Source organism: Citrus clementina, unplaced genomic scaffold (assembly GCF_000493195.1).
Source record: "Citrus clementina cultivar Clemenules unplaced genomic scaffold, Citrus_clementina_v1.0 scaffold_8, whole genome shotgun sequence".
Lineage (NCBI taxonomy): Eukaryota > Viridiplantae > Streptophyta > Magnoliopsida > Sapindales > Rutaceae > Citrus > Citrus x clementina.
Window position 1 is genome coordinate 2,281,713 of NW_006262022.1, and position 19,192 is coordinate 2,300,904.

The following is a 19,192-nucleotide window of genomic DNA, read 5'->3' on the forward strand; positions in this document are numbered from 1 at the left end:
TATCAGATTTTGACCATAATAAAAAAAACTAGGGAGAAAAAGGATTTGGTTTTGTAAGATTTGGGGATTCTATTAATACCAGGAAAAATGAAGAATTGTCTTAATGTGTACCAAATTTTTATGGAGGAAAAAATAATGTACACTTAGCTATACATAATTATTATTTATTTTAAAGGTAACAAAAAAAAAAACTCCTTTAAATAACATTAGTTTTATAAAGTTACATCATTGTATTGAAAAAATTAATTCATATTTTAATCCAATTTCAATCAAGTATAAAAATTTTTTTAAAAAAATAATATTAAATCTTTTTTTTTAAAAACCGCGCTTAGTGCGGTTCTATTTTCTAATTTCATATAACAATTGAAGTCTTCATTTTTCATTGTAGTTGATTATAAACTTTCAATATATACAAGCGGGGTAACATTATCTTTCACGAAATTTTTTATTTTTATTTTTATTTTTGTAATAACTCACCTCGATCGACATGATGCATTTTACCTCGATACCTAAATCTATGTACAAATTGACCTACTCACACGTGAACATAAAATTATAATTAATATATATATATACTATAAATTTTATAAGCCCGCCCACATAGAAAGCCTCATCACTTACCTTCTAGACAAAAAAACTCCCTAGTGAAAAAAATTGCGATAAATATGCATGAATTCTAATATCTAGGGCAATTGCCACAGTGCCATTAATGCGAGTCATAAAATATTGTTGATTGATATGAATTTATTCCTTTGTCACCGCGAGGAAGAGAAAGAGAGAAGCTTCCTTTGCCGACAACTCGAAGATACCAATAATTGTTTTTTTTTTCCCAGAGTAATAAGTTTACAAACTTTGTTTATTATTTTTTTGGGACTGCAAAATGTGCCTAGCAATTTATTGTTTTGATTGATAGTTAAGATTAAGTGTGTGATTAGATTAATTTTAGAATTAATTTTTTTTATGTTTGGCAATCATTTCTTGGATTGGATTAGGCAAAGTAAATTTAAATTTAGTTCATAAATTTATCACGGAATTATCAATCTCAATTTACAAGTGTGTTTCGATGGAGTTATAATAAGAGGAGAAAAATGTACATATCACCATTTTGTATTTATTACTTAAAATTTAATTAATTCATTCATTCATTCGTTCATTCGTGATTTACTTGAAATTTATTTTTAATTTATTTTTTATAGTCTAATTATATTAGTACTTTTATTTCAACAAAATTAATTATTTAATAATAGGTAATTATTCACCAACCACTTGATTTTTTTTTTTTACTTTTTCAAAAATATACAAACACTTTTTTCTTTGCAAAAATTCACATGAAGTTTACAAATGTTTTGGGTGTCCAACATTGCCTTAACTCTAATAGAATTCCGGTGACATTATAGGATTAAAATTATCATTTTACCTAAAAAATCTAAAAAAGACATCGTTCAAATGCAATTGAAATTAAAAAATGAAAAATTATCCACCGATCACATGATATTTCAACTTTTATAAAAAATACACCAATATTTTTTTCTTTTCCAACAATCCACCTGAAGTTTACGAAATGCATCACTACTCCTTTGCAATCATAACTCATTAAATTCAGGTCTCTAATTCAGGACAATAATTAATATCTAAGGAAGGAAGATGTGGTAATCTATTGTCCCATTATTTATAATGGGCAGCTCTTCAAAAATACCATAATTCTAAATCTATTATTTCTTTATAATGAATTTAATTAACCGTCCTCTTCTTTCGCGTCAGCTGCTTGTTGTCACTCATTATCACTCCCCTTTCACTCACTATTTGCTTAGTGGTCGCTGTTATGATGGTAGTGGAGTAATGAAGCACTTCGTAAACTTCAAGTGGATTGTTGCTAAAAAAAAAAAAAAAAAAAAGAGGTGTTTGTGTATTTTTTATAAAGCTTGAAAAATCAAGTGGTTAGTGAATGATTTCGTTTGGGGGCAAAACAACTATTTGACTAATATTTCGTTAAATCCTTGATGGTGTTAAAGAAAAAGTGGAGCAATAATGCACTTTGTAAACTTCAAGTGGATTGTTGCTAAAGGAAAGAAAAAAGAAAAAGGATATTTACGTATTTTTGATAAAGCTTAAAAATCGGTGGTCGATAAATAATTTCTTTATAATTATTTATTGTAATAATGTATTGCATTATATTTAATAATTAGTAATTTAATACTAAAAATAATTATGACATCAATAATACCAGTAATTAGTTGATTTAACACATATTATTTGCTAACCTTTTAAGAAAATAAAATATATCTAAAATATCTAATAAAATTTAATTAAATAGTTTAGTAATTTATTGTTATTATAATTATGACTACTCGATAACTGATTTAATATATATTTAATTTTCTTTTTTATTATAATATTAAATTAATTTTAATTATTATAATTAACTATTCATAAATAATCTTTTGTTTAAATATAATTTAACATTGTCGAATTGATTATTGTACCAAACGTTAAAATAATATTATGTATAATTTAAATTAATCTAATTTAATATTCAGATCCTAATATTTAACTTGATCTAATCATGGGTCCCAGACACATAACACTTCCTAGAATCCTGCTCAATTTCGGAATTTAATATCAATTGAGTCACAGAAATGGGTACCAAAAAGTCAAAGCAAGTCATTTGCAATATTCATTATTATTATTATTTTCGAATAAAAGATACAATTAACCAGATTCTAGATTCTATATTACCCAATAATTTAATGGTTTTGTGATTTGGGACCTAACCCTTCATTTATTATGGTTAGTGGCTCATAGTCTCCCAGTGTATTTGTCAACCTGAATTTAATTGGTACATTCGGACAGCTAAGGGCAATGTATTAATACTGTGCTAGTTAGGTACGAATTGTGGCATTAAATTATTAAAAAAATTTATATTAATATATTACAATTAAAGATCTATTAATATTTTACAATCAGAAATCGTTCAGAACTTTTCTTAATAATCTTTAGTTTCTCATTTTACTCATTACAGTATTAGTAAATGAAAATAACATTTTGATTTAAAAACGCATAAATTATAATTCAATTTGTGAAAATAAGTTTAATCGAATTAGATTTTGATTGATCGAATTACATAATCGGTACAAATAATGCATACCTAAATCAATGTCCTCAGAAAAACTTTTGCTTATTGCTTGATTACTAAACCTAAGCCTAGTGAGCTCCAATTTTGTGTCTCACATGCACATGATTTTGAACTTTAAATAAAAGAGTGAATGTGTTTGGTAAGAAAAATAGCTAAGCAATTGTTATTTAAAATTAAGATTTGAAATCAAGGTTTTCAAAGTCAACTTGGAATTCGACACAATTCGTCCTAGGAAATGAGGAGGAAGATGGACATGAACTTTGCATATTCGTTTTAAAATGTGTATTAAATTAATGCCAATTCTCCCATAAACTAACTTGGAATCACTTTTACATGAAGAAATAGAATTAAATTATATGGATTTAAAAACACCGATTTAATAATTCTAAGTTTCATCTAACCCCTGCAGAGTTTTAAGTCCAACAGGCAACAGCCAATAATGCTAAGACCATCCTTTTCCCCACAAACTTATAGCTAGCGGGTCCTCTCTATTTAATGCCAATTCTATACTAAAATAAACAAAGATTTGAGCAAGTATGGGAGAAAAAATTATTGCTTTATTAACCAGATGTAAAAATCTACATGATCATTTTCATTTGAGGGGATACAAAAACATATAATTTTATTTTAAGAATGCGTAAAAGAAATCATGCGGATTTATTAATAATATGATTTTAAAAATTTTTCGCGATTAATTTGGGCCTGATTAACACAACATTAAGAACTGCAGCTTGAAAATCAACTTTGAAATCAATACTAATCCGACGTCTAAAATTTCACCCACATCAAGATAGAAAACGTACGCATGACCGAGATATTGGGATATTTAATGAATACTAAGGGCATCTCAACAAACTTGTTAGATATTCTACATTAATGTGTTGTAAATTTTGTACTCGAGCTACAGCAACGAGAATGGAAGCTAGATTTTGGTAGATAGCTGGTGTGAATGTGATATCGAGAATCAATTGGACAAAAATTGCAATAAAAAAGATGGTGAAGTGTTGAGCTAAGCTGCTTCTCTGGGGAAGTCATTAATCGATCAATAATGGTCCATTGGTCCTGCATTATGGGATATGCTATGGATAAAAAGATTTGGACCAAAACTCAAAGCGCTTCTTTTATTTATTTTTTTTCCTTCACTCAAATTAGACACCCAAAGACTGAGTGGCGAACCACTATCTTCAAAAGTAAGTATGATTATGAGGGCAATGGTTTGAGTTCTTATGAACTCAATATTTCTCAATTAAGTATAATTATATAGAGTTAATTTACGAAATGCGAGTGGAGTATAGACATCCCTCCTCTGTAAGAAATACGAGTGGAGCATAAACATCTCTCCTCTGTGAGAGTTACAGATAATAATAATTATCTGTGTAATACATTAATATGATGCGTAATCAGTATTAAAGAAAAAAAAAACACCCAAAAGCTTATTTTCCGAGGGACAAGGTTTGTTCACTCATAAGTGGTGTCGTTTTAAAAAAAAAGTTGTAATAATGTGCTTTATTCACATGGATGATTGATTAATAGAAAATGTCACGACATCCCTGAAGCCAAGCTCTGACCGCACTCGCCGTACACCAATTAATTTTTGATAGAGAAGATTTTTTTTTTTAAAGAATTTTCACAATTATAAAGAGTGCATTCAATCTCACTTGTTTAAGATCCCAATCATGGGAACCCTAAAAGGAATACGGTAAATTAAATTTGCCATAGTCATGCTCTGTGCAAATTCAAATTGGGTAATGGCCGAAGGAATATGGGCAAACTGATACACCCATGTGTAAAGGATTTTATTAGAAGGTTGGTTTCCACATTTACTTATTTTCTTGAGACTCTCTATTTCACAGCCACACATGCTATCAGAGTTACGGGATCAAGCAGAGGCAGCAAGTGACTAACCATATTTATAATGGTACTTGTATACGAAGGCCACATGATGCCACAATTTCTTTCCCCCCATAAAGAAACCCTAAATAATGGAGAAATTTGACGGTTCAGAAACATCATCATGAGCTGGAACCTTCCCCCATAATAAAAATTGCAATAAATGATATGATAAAAAAAAAAAAAAAAGGGAGCAAAGCAGTGAAAGGAGAAAGAGTGTGCCTCTGCAAAAGCAGGTTAAAAATAGTTTATGAAATCACATGCGGTTTTGGGGGACACTTTTGTCTCGTGCATTGCTGTAATGATATATTCATATTGATATTCACTTCACACACAAGCTTCGCGTTTGCCAAAAACGATGCAAGACCCAGTTGTAAGCTTCAGTCAGAGAAGGGGGAATAGGGATTCTTTTCCTTCTTTATTAATGCTTCAAAAGGGGAAATAATATTTGTTAAAGCAGCAAAGCAAAGGGGTCCAAAGAGGGACACTGCTACCAACTTTCAAACAACCACCCTAGATGCTCTCAAGCACCATATACAAAGATTCGTTCAATTTAATTAAAATTATATCATGTCATCAGCATTCAAAAAGATTGCACCCAACAAAAGGAACTGATAAGCTAAGTGATCATGTGAAGGTGGTGTCATCAAGACTCAATTTGACTGAGAAACAAAAGCAAAGTTAAAGAGTTCAAAAGGAAAAATGCTGATCTCTATATTTTTTTATCATCATGTGACCCGCAATGTTCTTGATTATATCTTTGTCAGCAGATATTACCAAATGCCAAAATACAAACAGAAATTACTCTTCAGATCAACGATTTGGTTGGAACAAGTAAGAAAAATACAATACTAATTTCATAATTCCTTCTCATTTACCCTGCCGACTTCCAACAGTATCCAGCAAAAATACCCCTTTTTTTTTTAGCCGAAACCCAGAAACAGCTACTACAAAACCACACAAAGGGAAACAAACCCACAAAAGATTAGAATTAACAAACTAGACAACTTTGATCTTAAACTAATGCTAGCCAGTAGCAGTTTCCTTTTCGCTGCCACTGCAGTATTCAGTAAGCAAGAGAATTAGTAAACTAAGGAAAGGTTAATGGTTCTTCTTTACGACAGCTTCACCACCTTCCTTCAGGCATGGAAGGTAAACTAAAAATTAACCTCCATTTGCTCTATATCCCTATTTGGAAAACTGAGCTCCAACTCCATAGTTGGATTCTGCAGAGAGAGTATAAAGATTCATCGAGGTCCAAGCTGAACCTGTGAATATTTACGACTCTATTTACAGATTAACAGAGGCATGTACCAAAAGTCCAAAAATCTGACTTCACTTCTACTATGTAACTTCTATCCGGTTAGTAGATTAACAGCAGCTACCAATATAAACAATTGCCTTGATTGAACCTATCCTTTGGTTAGACTTCCGTCTTCCATATCATGTTATCAGTGCTACTATCACGTGACTTCTCCAGTGCAGCAACTTTAGCCCGATGTGCTGCTAATGCAATTACGCTTTTTCCCCTTTCATCATTAGCGAGTTCACAGGCCTCACTGATGGATCCAGACCTCAAATCAGCTGGGGGAATAAAACAATCCACTGAGAGACCAGGAACATTAAATGCAACCTCTTCAATAGTCCAAGCTTCTTCCATCTTTGTTTTGGAATGACTCATTGCCACCTCCCCGAACCTAAAAAGTGTCACGACAGAACGGCCAGAGTGTGCAATCATGATGCCTTCAACTGGTCTGTAATCGTCAAGAAACGAATTGATCGTCGTTTCCCAGTAAACTGCATCACCACCATTAGACTGGATTCGAGTCAAATGTGAATCCTCCATATAAACAAGAAGTCCGGTCTTTTGGCTGAAGTAGCCAAACAAGACATGCCTAATGATCTCTGCCGGACCTTCACTCCTGGCCTTAAGCGTCTGAGGGTCCGCACAAAGCTTGAGGATGAAGCAATCCTCACCATTAATCTTTTTCTCCCCTATGCACCTTGCATCAGCAAACATACTAGCTGTTGTCCTCGGATCAAGACCCTGAAACCCATCAATAATCAGCAAATAACCAACATGGATCAACTAACTGACTTCAAGTGCTAAGATCAACACCAAAACCTCACCTGAAGTGCACGACGCAGAGGTCTAACAGGCCCTTTGGCAGTATGGGCCCCGAGCCAGGGTGTGTGCCTCCAAACAAGCTTTCCATTGCATCCAGCATGAACCTTACTACCTCCAACTGCAAGCTCAACATACCACATGTCTGGATTCATCTGCCAAAGCACAAACCCACCTGATTCTGCACATCTAGTTGCATTCCGGTTCTTAACTGTCCTCGCAGCGGTTTCAAACTCAGAGGCTACCATCCTAACCTTCCCCATTGCATACGCATTTCTAATGGAGTTTTGCAACTTCTGCCCGCCAGAAGCCGCAGTGTACTGCTGCAAAATGTACTGCGCCGAAGAAGCTTCCTGCAACAACCAAATTTTAAAATGACTTGGCCATAACTTTACAACAATTTTCACTAGATTACAAATTCATAAAAATCAAAAGCTTCAAATCACGTGAAGCTTCGTGTCTGCTACAACACTAGCACATCAATTTGTACTAACTATCAAGGAGACTCACCACAGGTTCTCACTAACCAAACAAAAGATAAAGACAATAATCATAAATTTACTAAAAGTAGCTATACAATAATAGTTATAAATCACGTCTTTATTTTTTCTTTACTTAATTCACCCCTCAAAGATACTCAGTACCCCGAAAAGACAGAAGAGGGGGAAAAAAAAAACCCTTAACAAGCAAAAACTGCAAGAAGATAGAGGAGCTAACAATGGGAGTGTCTTTGATGCTCAAGTGAGGCAAAGGGTCGTTGTCGCTAACGTGCACCGGGGCCAACGGTGCGCCCATAACACCAAGCAACAGCCTCAGATCAGACCTCCTATAAGCCATAGCACTGACCGACGGCGTCCTCGACAATTGCCCCTTAACCCAGTTGCCCAGGCCCGACCCGACCCGCTTAGACTCCCCGAGTTCGGCCCCGTCCGGATCTGGGCCTTCCATTAATGGCGCCAACGCCTCCCCAACCACCGGCCTTAAACTCCCGGATCTCGAAACCAACTGCTCCTGAGTGGCCACCTGATGATGGTGGTGGTTGGAGCTCTGGTTCTTTCTTCTTCGAAGAAGCGACGAAATGGGGGACATAGACCGGGCCGGGCTGGCAGCACGTGACCGGGAGGGGCTTAGGCCGCGGACTACTTCTTGTTTGAGAGCTGAGAAGAAGCCTTGTTTCTTCTCCATTTTTGTTCTTTTTTTTAACTTTTTTTTTCTTTCAGGGGTTTGAGAGTTGAAGGGGAAGAATGTGATGTGAGTTTTTGGTTTAGAGATTCATAGAGAGCCAGAAAGCAGAGAGCAGAATGTGAGTGAAGAGTGTTTTGTGAGAGAGAAGCGGCTTTGAAGAATGAGACTGTGCTGTGCTCTGCTGAGTGTGTGTGTTCGGGGGGAGAGAAAATATGGTCAAATGTGGACAGATAAAAAAGAGTGCGGCGAAATAAAATATGATTCTATCAAACTATAATGGGAGAGGAGAAAGGGGTGCTTGCAAAATTATATACGAACCCTTTATTGTTACAATATTTTAAATAATAACAATGGTATACATTTGTATCAAATAGGTCTCTAATGTCTAGCTGAATTGCAAAACTAGCCTTTCTTGTTAGAGTAATGATACAGCCACAAACTCTTGTACAAACTTATTTTGTACAAACTGATGTGGCATTAATTCATTGGTTGAATGAAAATATAAATTAATAAAAACAAATCATGTGGGCCAAGTGATATTTAATTCAACTAATCTTATCATGCCACATCAGTTTGTACAAAATAAGTTTGTATAAGAGTTTGTGGCTGTATCATTACTCTTCTTGTTAAAGTTAAGTACGCGGTGGTAAAATTCCTAATTCGATAATTTGGTCATTTACAAAGGTCGCAAGACCTATTTGATAGAAATGGACAAGCTATGGGTACTAATATTTGAAAACGTAGAAAATCAGGGACGTAGTTGTTATTTCACAGGTACGTGCTACCGTGTCGTTTTAACTGGCTAATTAGTAGTTGGAGAGCTTTAGTTAATTCCAGGTTTACGGAAAGTCGATTTTTACTCTGAATTCAAAGAAGGGAGTGGAGGTAACTTGCATGAATTGGGAAATTTTCTAAGTATAGAATTTGTGTCATGCCTGGGTGTATTACTTAATATAACTTTTTTAAATGAATAATTTGTCTTTGTGTAATCCGTGAATTGTGATATTGTTTGTATCTAAGATACACTAGACGGTAAATAACTCGTTGTGTAAAATTGATATCAATATTTATTAAATCTTTATGCACGACAACAATATCACATCAAATCAGATTTAGGCCGTAATTCGTTTTTGAAACTAGATCTTATGGGAATGATTACGTATCCATAATTGGTAACTACAATCGATTTTTTGATCAATCACTTTAAAGATCAAAATGAAAATATGAAAAAGAAAAAGAAACAAAAAATTTCACTAACAAATAATTACACGTATCATATTTAAATTTCATGTATTTTTGATTGATTCATTTATTCATATCATCTTCCATCATCATATTTGCTTGTTTTTAAACTATTACTGCAATTAATTTGAACAATAATCAATCTTTTGTACTATAAAAATAAGAGTAATGATACAGCCACAAATTTTTATACAAACTGACATAACATTAATTCATTGATTGAATGAAAATATAAATTAATAAAAATAAATCATGTGTACCAAGTAATATTTAATTCAATCAATCTTATCATACCACGTCAAAATAAATTTATATAAAAATATGTGACTGTATCATCACTCTAAAAATAAATCTTAAAAATAAAAATCTTCAAGACGCATGACCAAAAGAAAATCACTGACTTTTTTTACTTGTGAGTGTGCGGTGAGAACGTTACAATTACAGAGAAAACTGCAGCATTTGGTGCGCCTCAGTTGGGCTTTAGCCTTTTTTTTTTTTTTTGGCCATTACGTGCAGCGAAAGCTCTGATGTGAAAGTCACGTTCTTTTCTCCCACTTGATTGGACGGTGTTATTCACGCGGTTAGACCGCCCTTAAGATTGAAAATTACCTGTGTGAGTATCGAATTGTTTGGCAGCATAAACTCTGCAAAAGCAGCAGCCGATGTCCGGGCGAAACGTACTCGCTCGATTTGTGGCCTAGTCTTAAGGTGCTCACGTGAGGGTACTTTGCTTTGGCCAATAGGAATTGTTCCTGGGTACACGTGGCAAACATTTTGAGCGAGTGCGTTTGTTAGAGTTTTCGGTGGGTTACCGGTTGTTTTCTGCTTTGGATAAATATCATCCGATAGGGGCCTACACGTCAAAAACATCATTTTCGCTGTTTTCCTTTCTTTTAATGCTTTTTCTTTAAAAATTGTTTCGAATTTTATGGCTAGTCAATTTAAATAAGGTTTTTCATTTTAGATAATGATCGTCAACTTTTTATTTTCCATGATGGTTTTTCATTTCACATTGATTAATAGGTTAAAGCCACGACACAACAGCACTAGAAGCTTAATCGTATCTAACGTTAGTAGCTTGTTAAAAAATTATTTATCTAATTTTGTGTGAAATTAGGGCATGATCGATTAAATGTTAATATGAACACATTTTTACCTTATGATATAATGGGGAGCCACTTATTAATAACCATATTAAATCATGTCATACGTAACTAATAACTTATTATGAAATTTATATCTAAACTATTGTGTAATTAAGATAGAGTTCGTTACAGTATCATCGGATTTTTTTTTTAATTTTTCTCTTCAAATACTTACTTATTTACTTATGTAACAAATAAAAATGTGAAAAGATAAGTTATCTCTCTAAAGCTTCCATTGGCGAACCAAAAATTTTCATCCACAAATAATATAACTATTATAATATATCTTTCCCTTTGAGAATAATAAGATAAAAATATAATATAATATTAAATTCAAAACTTCAAAACACTTTCTAAATAATTAGTAAAATTTCACTTAAAGAATTTTTTGGTGATACTCTTCTTATCAAACACATTTTTACTACATGTTATAAATCAAAAGAAAAATATTATTATACATTATCATTTTATTAAGATTGTTTACCACAAATGACGTTGTAAATTTTATGAAATAGTATTAGTGTTTTTGGAAATAAATCATTTAAAATTATCATTATCATTATCATTTTTATTATATATGACGCACACGTTTCATTTTCTTTTAAAATATAATAGTAAGAACCATTTGTTGAAGATTTATTGAATATTTGAATGTATTAAAAAGCAAGCATGAACAAAAGGTAGTCATAGGCCATTTTGCCGATTGTGGGTCCCTAATTTTAGAAAAGAATTCCGAGGCAACGAAGACTGTTTTTTAACCGTTTGATGCTCCTTCTTTTACAGCAGCTCATATGATCACCAGCCTCTGGCAGGTACTACCACTATCCATTTTCATCCATTAGCCAATGGAAGCTAGCAGATGCGGCACGTGGGGGGCAACTTTCATTTATTTTCTTTCTGAGACAATAGCATTCGGGTCCGTGTCTTTCAAACTATCGCATTAAAAGGACATATTTTATGAGTTCGTATCAAACAGGCCCGAAGAACAGTTAAATTTACCCTTGAAGCAAATTTATGTACCTTTCACATTGAATGACATTTTAGTCATTTCATGATGATTCAAGGACCTATTTCTTACTAATCGACAAACTATGTCAAAGAATAAAAATTGAGGGATTCGGTGCCACAACCTTCCTGCAAAAAGCAAAAGATAAAATAAAACTTAAACTAGTAGCAATTTATTAAAAATAAAAATAAAAATTTGACCAAAAAGGTTTTGAGTGAATTACAAGTTTGGGACAATACATATCAAACTCTTTTATTAATTTCCGAACACATTCTAAATATTTTAATTTATTTCAATGACATCTCATATGGTTTGTTCACTTGATGTGATCATAGAATATGACTGAACAATCGCTATCAGTGGTTGATTCTTTTTTTTAAAATTTTTTTCGCATATTTAATAAAATTAACAATCTAATCAATGGTGGGGATCTTTGTGAAGTAGTCAAAATATCAAACTTTGAAGTTCAAAACTAGTGGTTGAATTAATTCCAACAAAATTTAATTTCTGAAATGGTGTTGATGAATTCGATTGAAAATGTACTCAACGGTCCACATCAAATTGTTCAATTTAACTTTTGATGCATTTAATTTTTCATAACGTCCGAATCCTCTAATTTAAGTTATGGGAGTATATTTTTAAAATGCCAAGAAGATAAATCAAGGGAAGGTTAATTTTTACTACTTATATAACTAATACAGACAAAAAATATCAAAAACGCTGGCTTCCACCCTTATTCTAAATGATAAAATTTTCGTGTAAATAATTAGTCTACAACGAAATTGTATTGGGGAATTCAATATTTGTTGCTTTTAATGAACATAATAGCCGGAAACGAGGTAGCATTTGACCATCAGTCCATTAATCCATTATAGGCAAATCATATCCCTACCTAGACTATATATTAAAGCATGAATGTGCCACTAAATAAAGTGACGCAACAAGATGGCTCTTTTGTTAATTCACATACATTGCACCATTTTCTTCTTCTTCTTTTTCTCAACCTAGTTTTATTAACAAATTCTTATAACCAATGGGTCCTTGGTTCATAAGAGCTTTATGGGGAGGTTAATTTCAGTGTTCCCTTAATTATCAACATAATTGAGTTGAGATAGTTTTTCTCTTACGAAATATGAGTGGAGTAAGCACCCCTCGAATATTAGAGAAAATTTAAAATATATAGGCAAATGCTTCAATGTGTCAATGTATGACGGTGGTCCCAGTTATATAGTATGATTATAAATATTAATTATAATGTCTGATGTAATATCAGTAATATCTCTGTATAACAGATCTAAAAAAAAAATTCCTACACAGGCAATCGTTAATAAAATTTTCATAACGATAATATAAAATTCAAAATAAATAAATATTGTCAAAGGAATGGGATGAAAAATGAAAATGTTGAATCTTTATCCCAAGAATTTATGCATAGAGTTTGTAAAACGAGACGATCAATATTTGTGCATGTGAAAGGCCGAAAGCTCCCTTTGTTTGGCTTTGGGGTCCAAAATCAACGCGTTTTCTAAGCTTTAATGCGTCGCACGGTTGTACGATGTGCATACAGCTATCCTCCACTACTTTGCAAAGAAACAAATTGCAAAAGTTTTGGGCTCCTTTGAAAAAAATGACAATTCTGCTCCAACTTGCGATTAGTAAAATTAAATAAAGGGAAAGTGTGAAACTCACGAATGTTTTTAGAATCAAATACTAAAAATTAGAGGGGGAAAATACACATATTTAGCCTCCATTGGACAACCATTAGTTACTGATAGCGCATCGTCTTCAATGTGTTGCAGTCTTCAATTACTTTTACAAGATTAACTGATAACCAACATAAGATCTATTTGAAATTAAAGTGCTGTAATTTTTAAAATATAACTGTTGTAAAAAAAATATTATAATTATAAAATAAAAGTTAATAATATGTAATAAATATAAATTTTAAATAATAGTTTTGACAAAATTTTTAAAGATATAATAGTTTTTTTATCATACAAGTGAAAAATCACATAAACATATTTTTCAAGTTACAACAGCTAGTGTTTACCAAACACTTTAATGATGTATCTTAAGCTGCAGCTATCCAATTTCAATGTTAAACACACCCATAATAGACTCAGAAGTAACAAAATTGTCTTCTATAATAAACCAAGTTATCCAAAAATGAAAAGTTTATCAACGGATAGATTGGAGAGAATTTATTAAATTACATTAATTAATAATAAATGAGCATTGAGCTTCGTTTATATAGAGACATGGAGTGAAGAAACAGATTCATTTATAAATTGTAATAAATCCAAAGATCTAGTTTACAAGAACAAACATGACATTACAATTACAAAGGTGCCGTTTTCTTAAAATACAGTGCTACGCTTATGTAAGAGAATTACTAAATTAGTTTGTTATTCCCTTCGCAATGGAGTTGATCAAAAGAAGACACAGCCGTTTCTTGGCGTCTTGTTTCGTATCTAGTTGTTTTCAGAAACATATTGATGCAAACCCACATCACAAAATCTCCAGGCTAAGATTGTGTTTTATATGCTGTCATTGTATTGCATTTGCATGTGTGTTATAACATGGGACCGAGTTTTGTTTTGGACTCTAATGGCTCTGAATCTTCATAAGATTTATTTCTCTTTGGAATGTTTTGTGTATAGATATATACCATATAAATATATATCAAACAATACCAAAATCATGATATAATTTCTTTTAAAAGAATCATGATATCATTGATCCAAGCTATCTTATCATGTTTATTTGTAACTTTTTAGTGTTATATAAATATGAATTTAACCCCACATCGATTATGGTATAAACGATCTTTGAATTTTATATCACTTATTCTGTCAAAAAAAGATTAAATATGTTAATTCAATTGGTATTTACACTCTTTTAATAATTGTATCAAAAAATTGAAACACGGCTTAATTTGTTTTTAATAATTATTTTGATCCTAAAATTTTGCAGTACCCCCTATTCAATTTTAATTAATTTTGATTTAAATAGAAAAAATAAATTTTAAAATATATATTAGTAATATTAAATAAAAAAAAGTTAATTAATCGAAACTTAACATGATTAGTAAACAGATGAAATTAATAAAATTCGTTTAATAATCATGTCAAGTTTCGTTCCATCCGAAACCATTAATTCATTTTTCAAGTCACAAATTACCACCCCTAATCATATTACATCGGATAATCAGATATACCTGCTACATATAAGATCTCGCACATCATTAATTCTGTGAATATGAGTAGTGGGAGCACTGGATTTACAACACTGAGCCATTATTGGGGTTGTGGGGCACGTCAGCAACTTATTAAAAGATCTGGTGCAGCAGACAAGATTGTTGTTCCTTACAGACAAAGGCAACTCCCCACCCTTTTCTTTTTCGGGTTAATTTAAAGCTCAAACAATGTATTAAATTCAACTAATGTCAGGTATCTCAATATTTAAATTTTAATTTGAGTCTTTATTGATGTATCATTTATTCATTAAATGGTAATTAAATATTTTTCACCATTCAATAAATGATTGTCGATTGACACATAACTTTAGGATTTAAATATTGAAATCACTAACATTATTGATTAAATTTCAAAAAAGTAAAAGTGTATTACATGAGACATAATCTTTTATCACGTTGATGGAACTTGAATAATATAAATACGAATATTGAATTTTGGAAATTATAGGCATACATATTGTACTGTTTGGATTTAAAAGAATATACCAATTAGTATTGATTAATTACAAGATGAACCCACTTCCCTTATGTGTATTTTATCATTTAATGTTTAGTATTGATTAATTACAAGATGAACCCACTTCCCTTATGTGTATTTTATCATTTAATGTGTTCGTGCATTCATCATTATGAAAATGAGAACATTTACCAACTTCTTCTTTTGATGCTCCCCTGAATGTACCCCACTACATATGCTAAAATTGATTGATATCCAGTCCAATTTAGTCCCTTTTTAATTAAACGAGCTTCATTAGTTAATTTCAATAATTTATTAAATAAATTATGTTCATACAAAACAAAATACTAAAAAAATTAATTGAATCGCCTGAATGGGTTGGTATGATTTAAACTCATAATTTACTCCAATAAATTATTATGAACCCTATTCTCTTGAAATATGATGAATAATGATATCCCATCAGATGAGTTCTGATTTAATTCTCAACTGTTACGTGTCATTTTCTAAATTAAATAATGAATTTTATAACTTCTATAATTTCACTTAAATTATGTTCAAATTAGTGCTCAACGGTTTAGAATCCGTATCATTACTTTTTCTAAAAGTAGGACTAATCCAAACTAAGTCTTGATTGATGGATGACTATTAATGATTCAATCGATACATTGAAAAACTTTAAACTTTGAAGTAAAAGCGTGCGTAATGTTAGTAGGTAATCAACCCTATGCCTTATCTATGGCACATGAACATTGTCAATTTGATCTTTTTTAATTTGACACACATGGACTGTCATCATCTTTTTGCCTCTGGATCGTATGTATTTTACTTGGTGACAGCTGCTTTGATTTGGTGCCATCACGTTCTTTAACAGCAAAATTAAAAAAAAATTATTATCCCATTTGGTATTATTATGTTTCGTATTTTTTTACCTGATTGGGAAAAAAACAAAAAATGGTCCAATTTTATGAAAATGTTTATAAATTCGCCAGCATAATAATTTTATAAAATCTGATTGTGTATAAAAGCAGACTCCCGACCTGGGCCCAGCCCATTGATAGTTAAACTTTTTTGACTTTCCAACCGCAGAGCCTTTGTCTTTACGCACCGTGGCACGTGCGTGCGTTAATTTAAGTAAAATCCCAGTTAGATAAAATTAATTAATGTGATGAACTTTATTCATACAAATTATATGGAGTAAAATTAAATTAAGGCTCCGTTTGGTACAGCTTATTAAATAAAGCTTATAACAGTAGAGCTTATAGCAGTAGAGCTTATACCAATAGAGCTTTTGGATAAAAAGTCATTGGGTGTTTGGTTGTCAATAAAAAAAGTACTTTTAAACCATTAAATTGTGTAATATTTTTTATATTATATATTTTTAGAAAAGCTCTATAGCCTCTACTTCCAAAAGTTTAAATTTTGGGCTTTTACTAGTAGAGGTAAATTAGCTTATTTAAGTTAAAAAATTTTTATTAAAAAAATAACCAAACACCATAAAAAATTTTAAAAAGTACTTATACGATTAAATAAGCACTTATGACTCTTAAATAAGCCATACCAAACAGCCACTAAGTTTGAAAGTAAAACTAGGAATACTAACCACATTTTAGCAATTATATTTTAACGTTGAGGAGAAAGAGAACAAATCTAAATGAAACCTCGATTTTAACGAATTTTGATTAATTTAAGATTAGACTAATAAAAAAAAAATCAAATTAAAGAGAGGGGTGGGGCAGCTTAAAAAGGTTTGGTCCCCCATCTTTTTGATAATGAGCCTTCACTTTATACTTTCTTTTGAATTTATGAAAAAAAAAAGTAGAAAAAATATTAAGTCACGGTATCTTTAACGAGTTGGGGGGCCATAAAAAAATCTCGAATGAAAAGACAAAAGCAGTATGGGCGGTCTAATTAGAATGGAAACCTTTTGGTTTCTTTTGTAACATCTTCAACTTAGCTGTGTACATGAGGCAGCTTTCATTGACACTCGTACACACTTGGCTACTTGCCTACTCTCACCAATAATTTTATCCTATTGTAGAAATTTGCGTAAAGATGGAGGATCAATGTTGACTTTTATAAAGTGTTTTTTTTTTCTTAAGAAATAAAATTAATACATAACTTGATTTCAAAGTTTGAAACGTTTATCTTAATTTTGTTCGTTTATTTATGTTTTTGACATTGATATCTACTGCATTGAAAAATTTTCTCAAATTTACAGTACTGGACCCATCTTCAATTTGTAAGGATTACTCTGATTTTTTTAAGAATTAGAATTGAGCACTGAATCAATAATCAAGATTTATTTTGAGTTTTTATTTCTTTATTTATCTTACTTTTAACAACTATTAATTCACTACTCAGAAAAAAACTTAGTTCGTCACTGAATCTTTATCCCTTTTTTCATATTTTATATTTATATGAAAAATTTCAAGTATATTAAAAAATACAATAAATTTAGATGAGTGGCCACATGAAATGAAGAATAAACAACAGGTAGTAAATATTAAATAAAAAGTTGGAAACTTAAGGCAATGCCATAATCTTCTAAGAGCTACCGAATCTTTGAATGCGTTCACATTGGAATATTAATTTGTATTAATGTTGAAAAGTGGGCTGACGTTTTAATCGTTCGTCGATTCCACACTGCCCGGGAAACGGCGTTGCTTCAATAAAAGAGAAGAGGACCACAAGGATGAATAATTGAGTAATAATTGTGCAAATTGAAACGGGAGTCCGATTCATCTATGCGTGCAATTTATATCATATTGCACTGAGCATCTTCTTAAATTTGACGACCGCTGAATTGGTGTACTGATTCAAGTAACCATTCATGCCTAAATCAAGCATATGGTAGTTGGTGATTCTTTTAAATTATTTTATTTTATTTTATTTTTATAATTTGCAAATATCAATCCAGCTCGTGTTCACAAATGGGCATCACAAAATTAAGGGTTGGCTTGTGATACCAAAAATTGGGTTGTAGGGTATGAGCAAATAATCTTGAAGATTGAAGCAGGAGAACCAATTTATTATTCGGGTGCCAAATCATTTCATTTCTTACACATATGAATGGAAACGTTCAAGTTCCATCTAATAAGGGCATGGAGACGATTTTGCCTTGAGAGCAGTTGTGTAGGGTCCCCAACATATTTTTTGATCGTAAATTTTGTGTATAATTTAGGTTCCGTTGTGTTTAACTTTTTAAATAAATTTTATTCGATAGAGCTTTTTTACTTGTCAAATTTTTACCAAAAAATTAATGTTATTTAATTGTTAATGGGAGTTTTTATTGCAAAATTGTATAATAATGATTACTTTAAAGGACAAGTTTCTAAAATTATGTTATGAAATAAATAAAACAATGATGTATTATAGATAATGTGCATTTTAAATAATTTTACTTTTTATAAAAGTTCCCCAATCTCTAGTACAAAAAAATGTGAAATTTGAGATTTTTTCCAGTTGGGGCAAAATAGTTTATTTAACCACGAAAAGTTCTATTAAAAAATAAAATAAAACAACAAAAAAAATTTAAAATAACTTTTGGAATGAAAAAAATATTTATTACTATATCATTAAATAAGTCACGCCAAACAAAACTTAATATAGTAAGTAAATTTTATTAGTAGAAAATGAAAGCAAAATTTAGTTTTAAAACACGGGCTTACATATCATGTCCGATAACTTGTTAACGGCCCAAGCTCAATAAAACTCATTTGCGAGTGGAGCCCACTAGTGACCCAAGTGCAT

General features: G+C 31.5%; 1 protein-coding gene across 1 annotated transcript; it reads right to left on the bottom strand.

The window, feature by feature from the left end:
* Positions 1–5,729: 5,729 nt before the first annotated feature.
* Positions 5,730–8,579, bottom strand: LOC18035430. The gene is made up of 3 exons (XM_006422802.2): positions 7,866–8,579; positions 7,154–7,501; positions 5,730–7,070 (listed from the first exon to the last, which is right to left on the bottom strand). The coding sequence occupies exons 1-3, from the start codon at positions 8,331–8,333 to the stop codon at positions 6,447–6,449; spliced, it is 1,440 nt and encodes a 479-aa protein (XP_006422865.1). The 5' UTR covers positions 8,334–8,579; the 3' UTR covers positions 5,730–6,446.
* Positions 8,580–19,192: the final 10,613 nt, after the last annotated feature.

Coding starts and splice junctions, on each gene's coding strand:
- LOC18035430 (XM_006422802.2), bottom strand. CDS start 8,333: ATGGAGAAGAAACAAGGCTTCTTCTCAGCTCTCAAACAAGAAGTAGTC. Junction 7,502..7,865: donor GCATCAAAGACACTCCCATT/GTTAGCTCCTCT, acceptor TGGTTGTTGCAG/GAAGCTTCTTCGGCGCAGTA. Junction 7,071..7,153: donor CTCTGCGTCGTGCACTTCAG/GTGAGGTTTTGG, acceptor GATGGGTTTCAG/GGTCTTGATCCGAGGACAAC.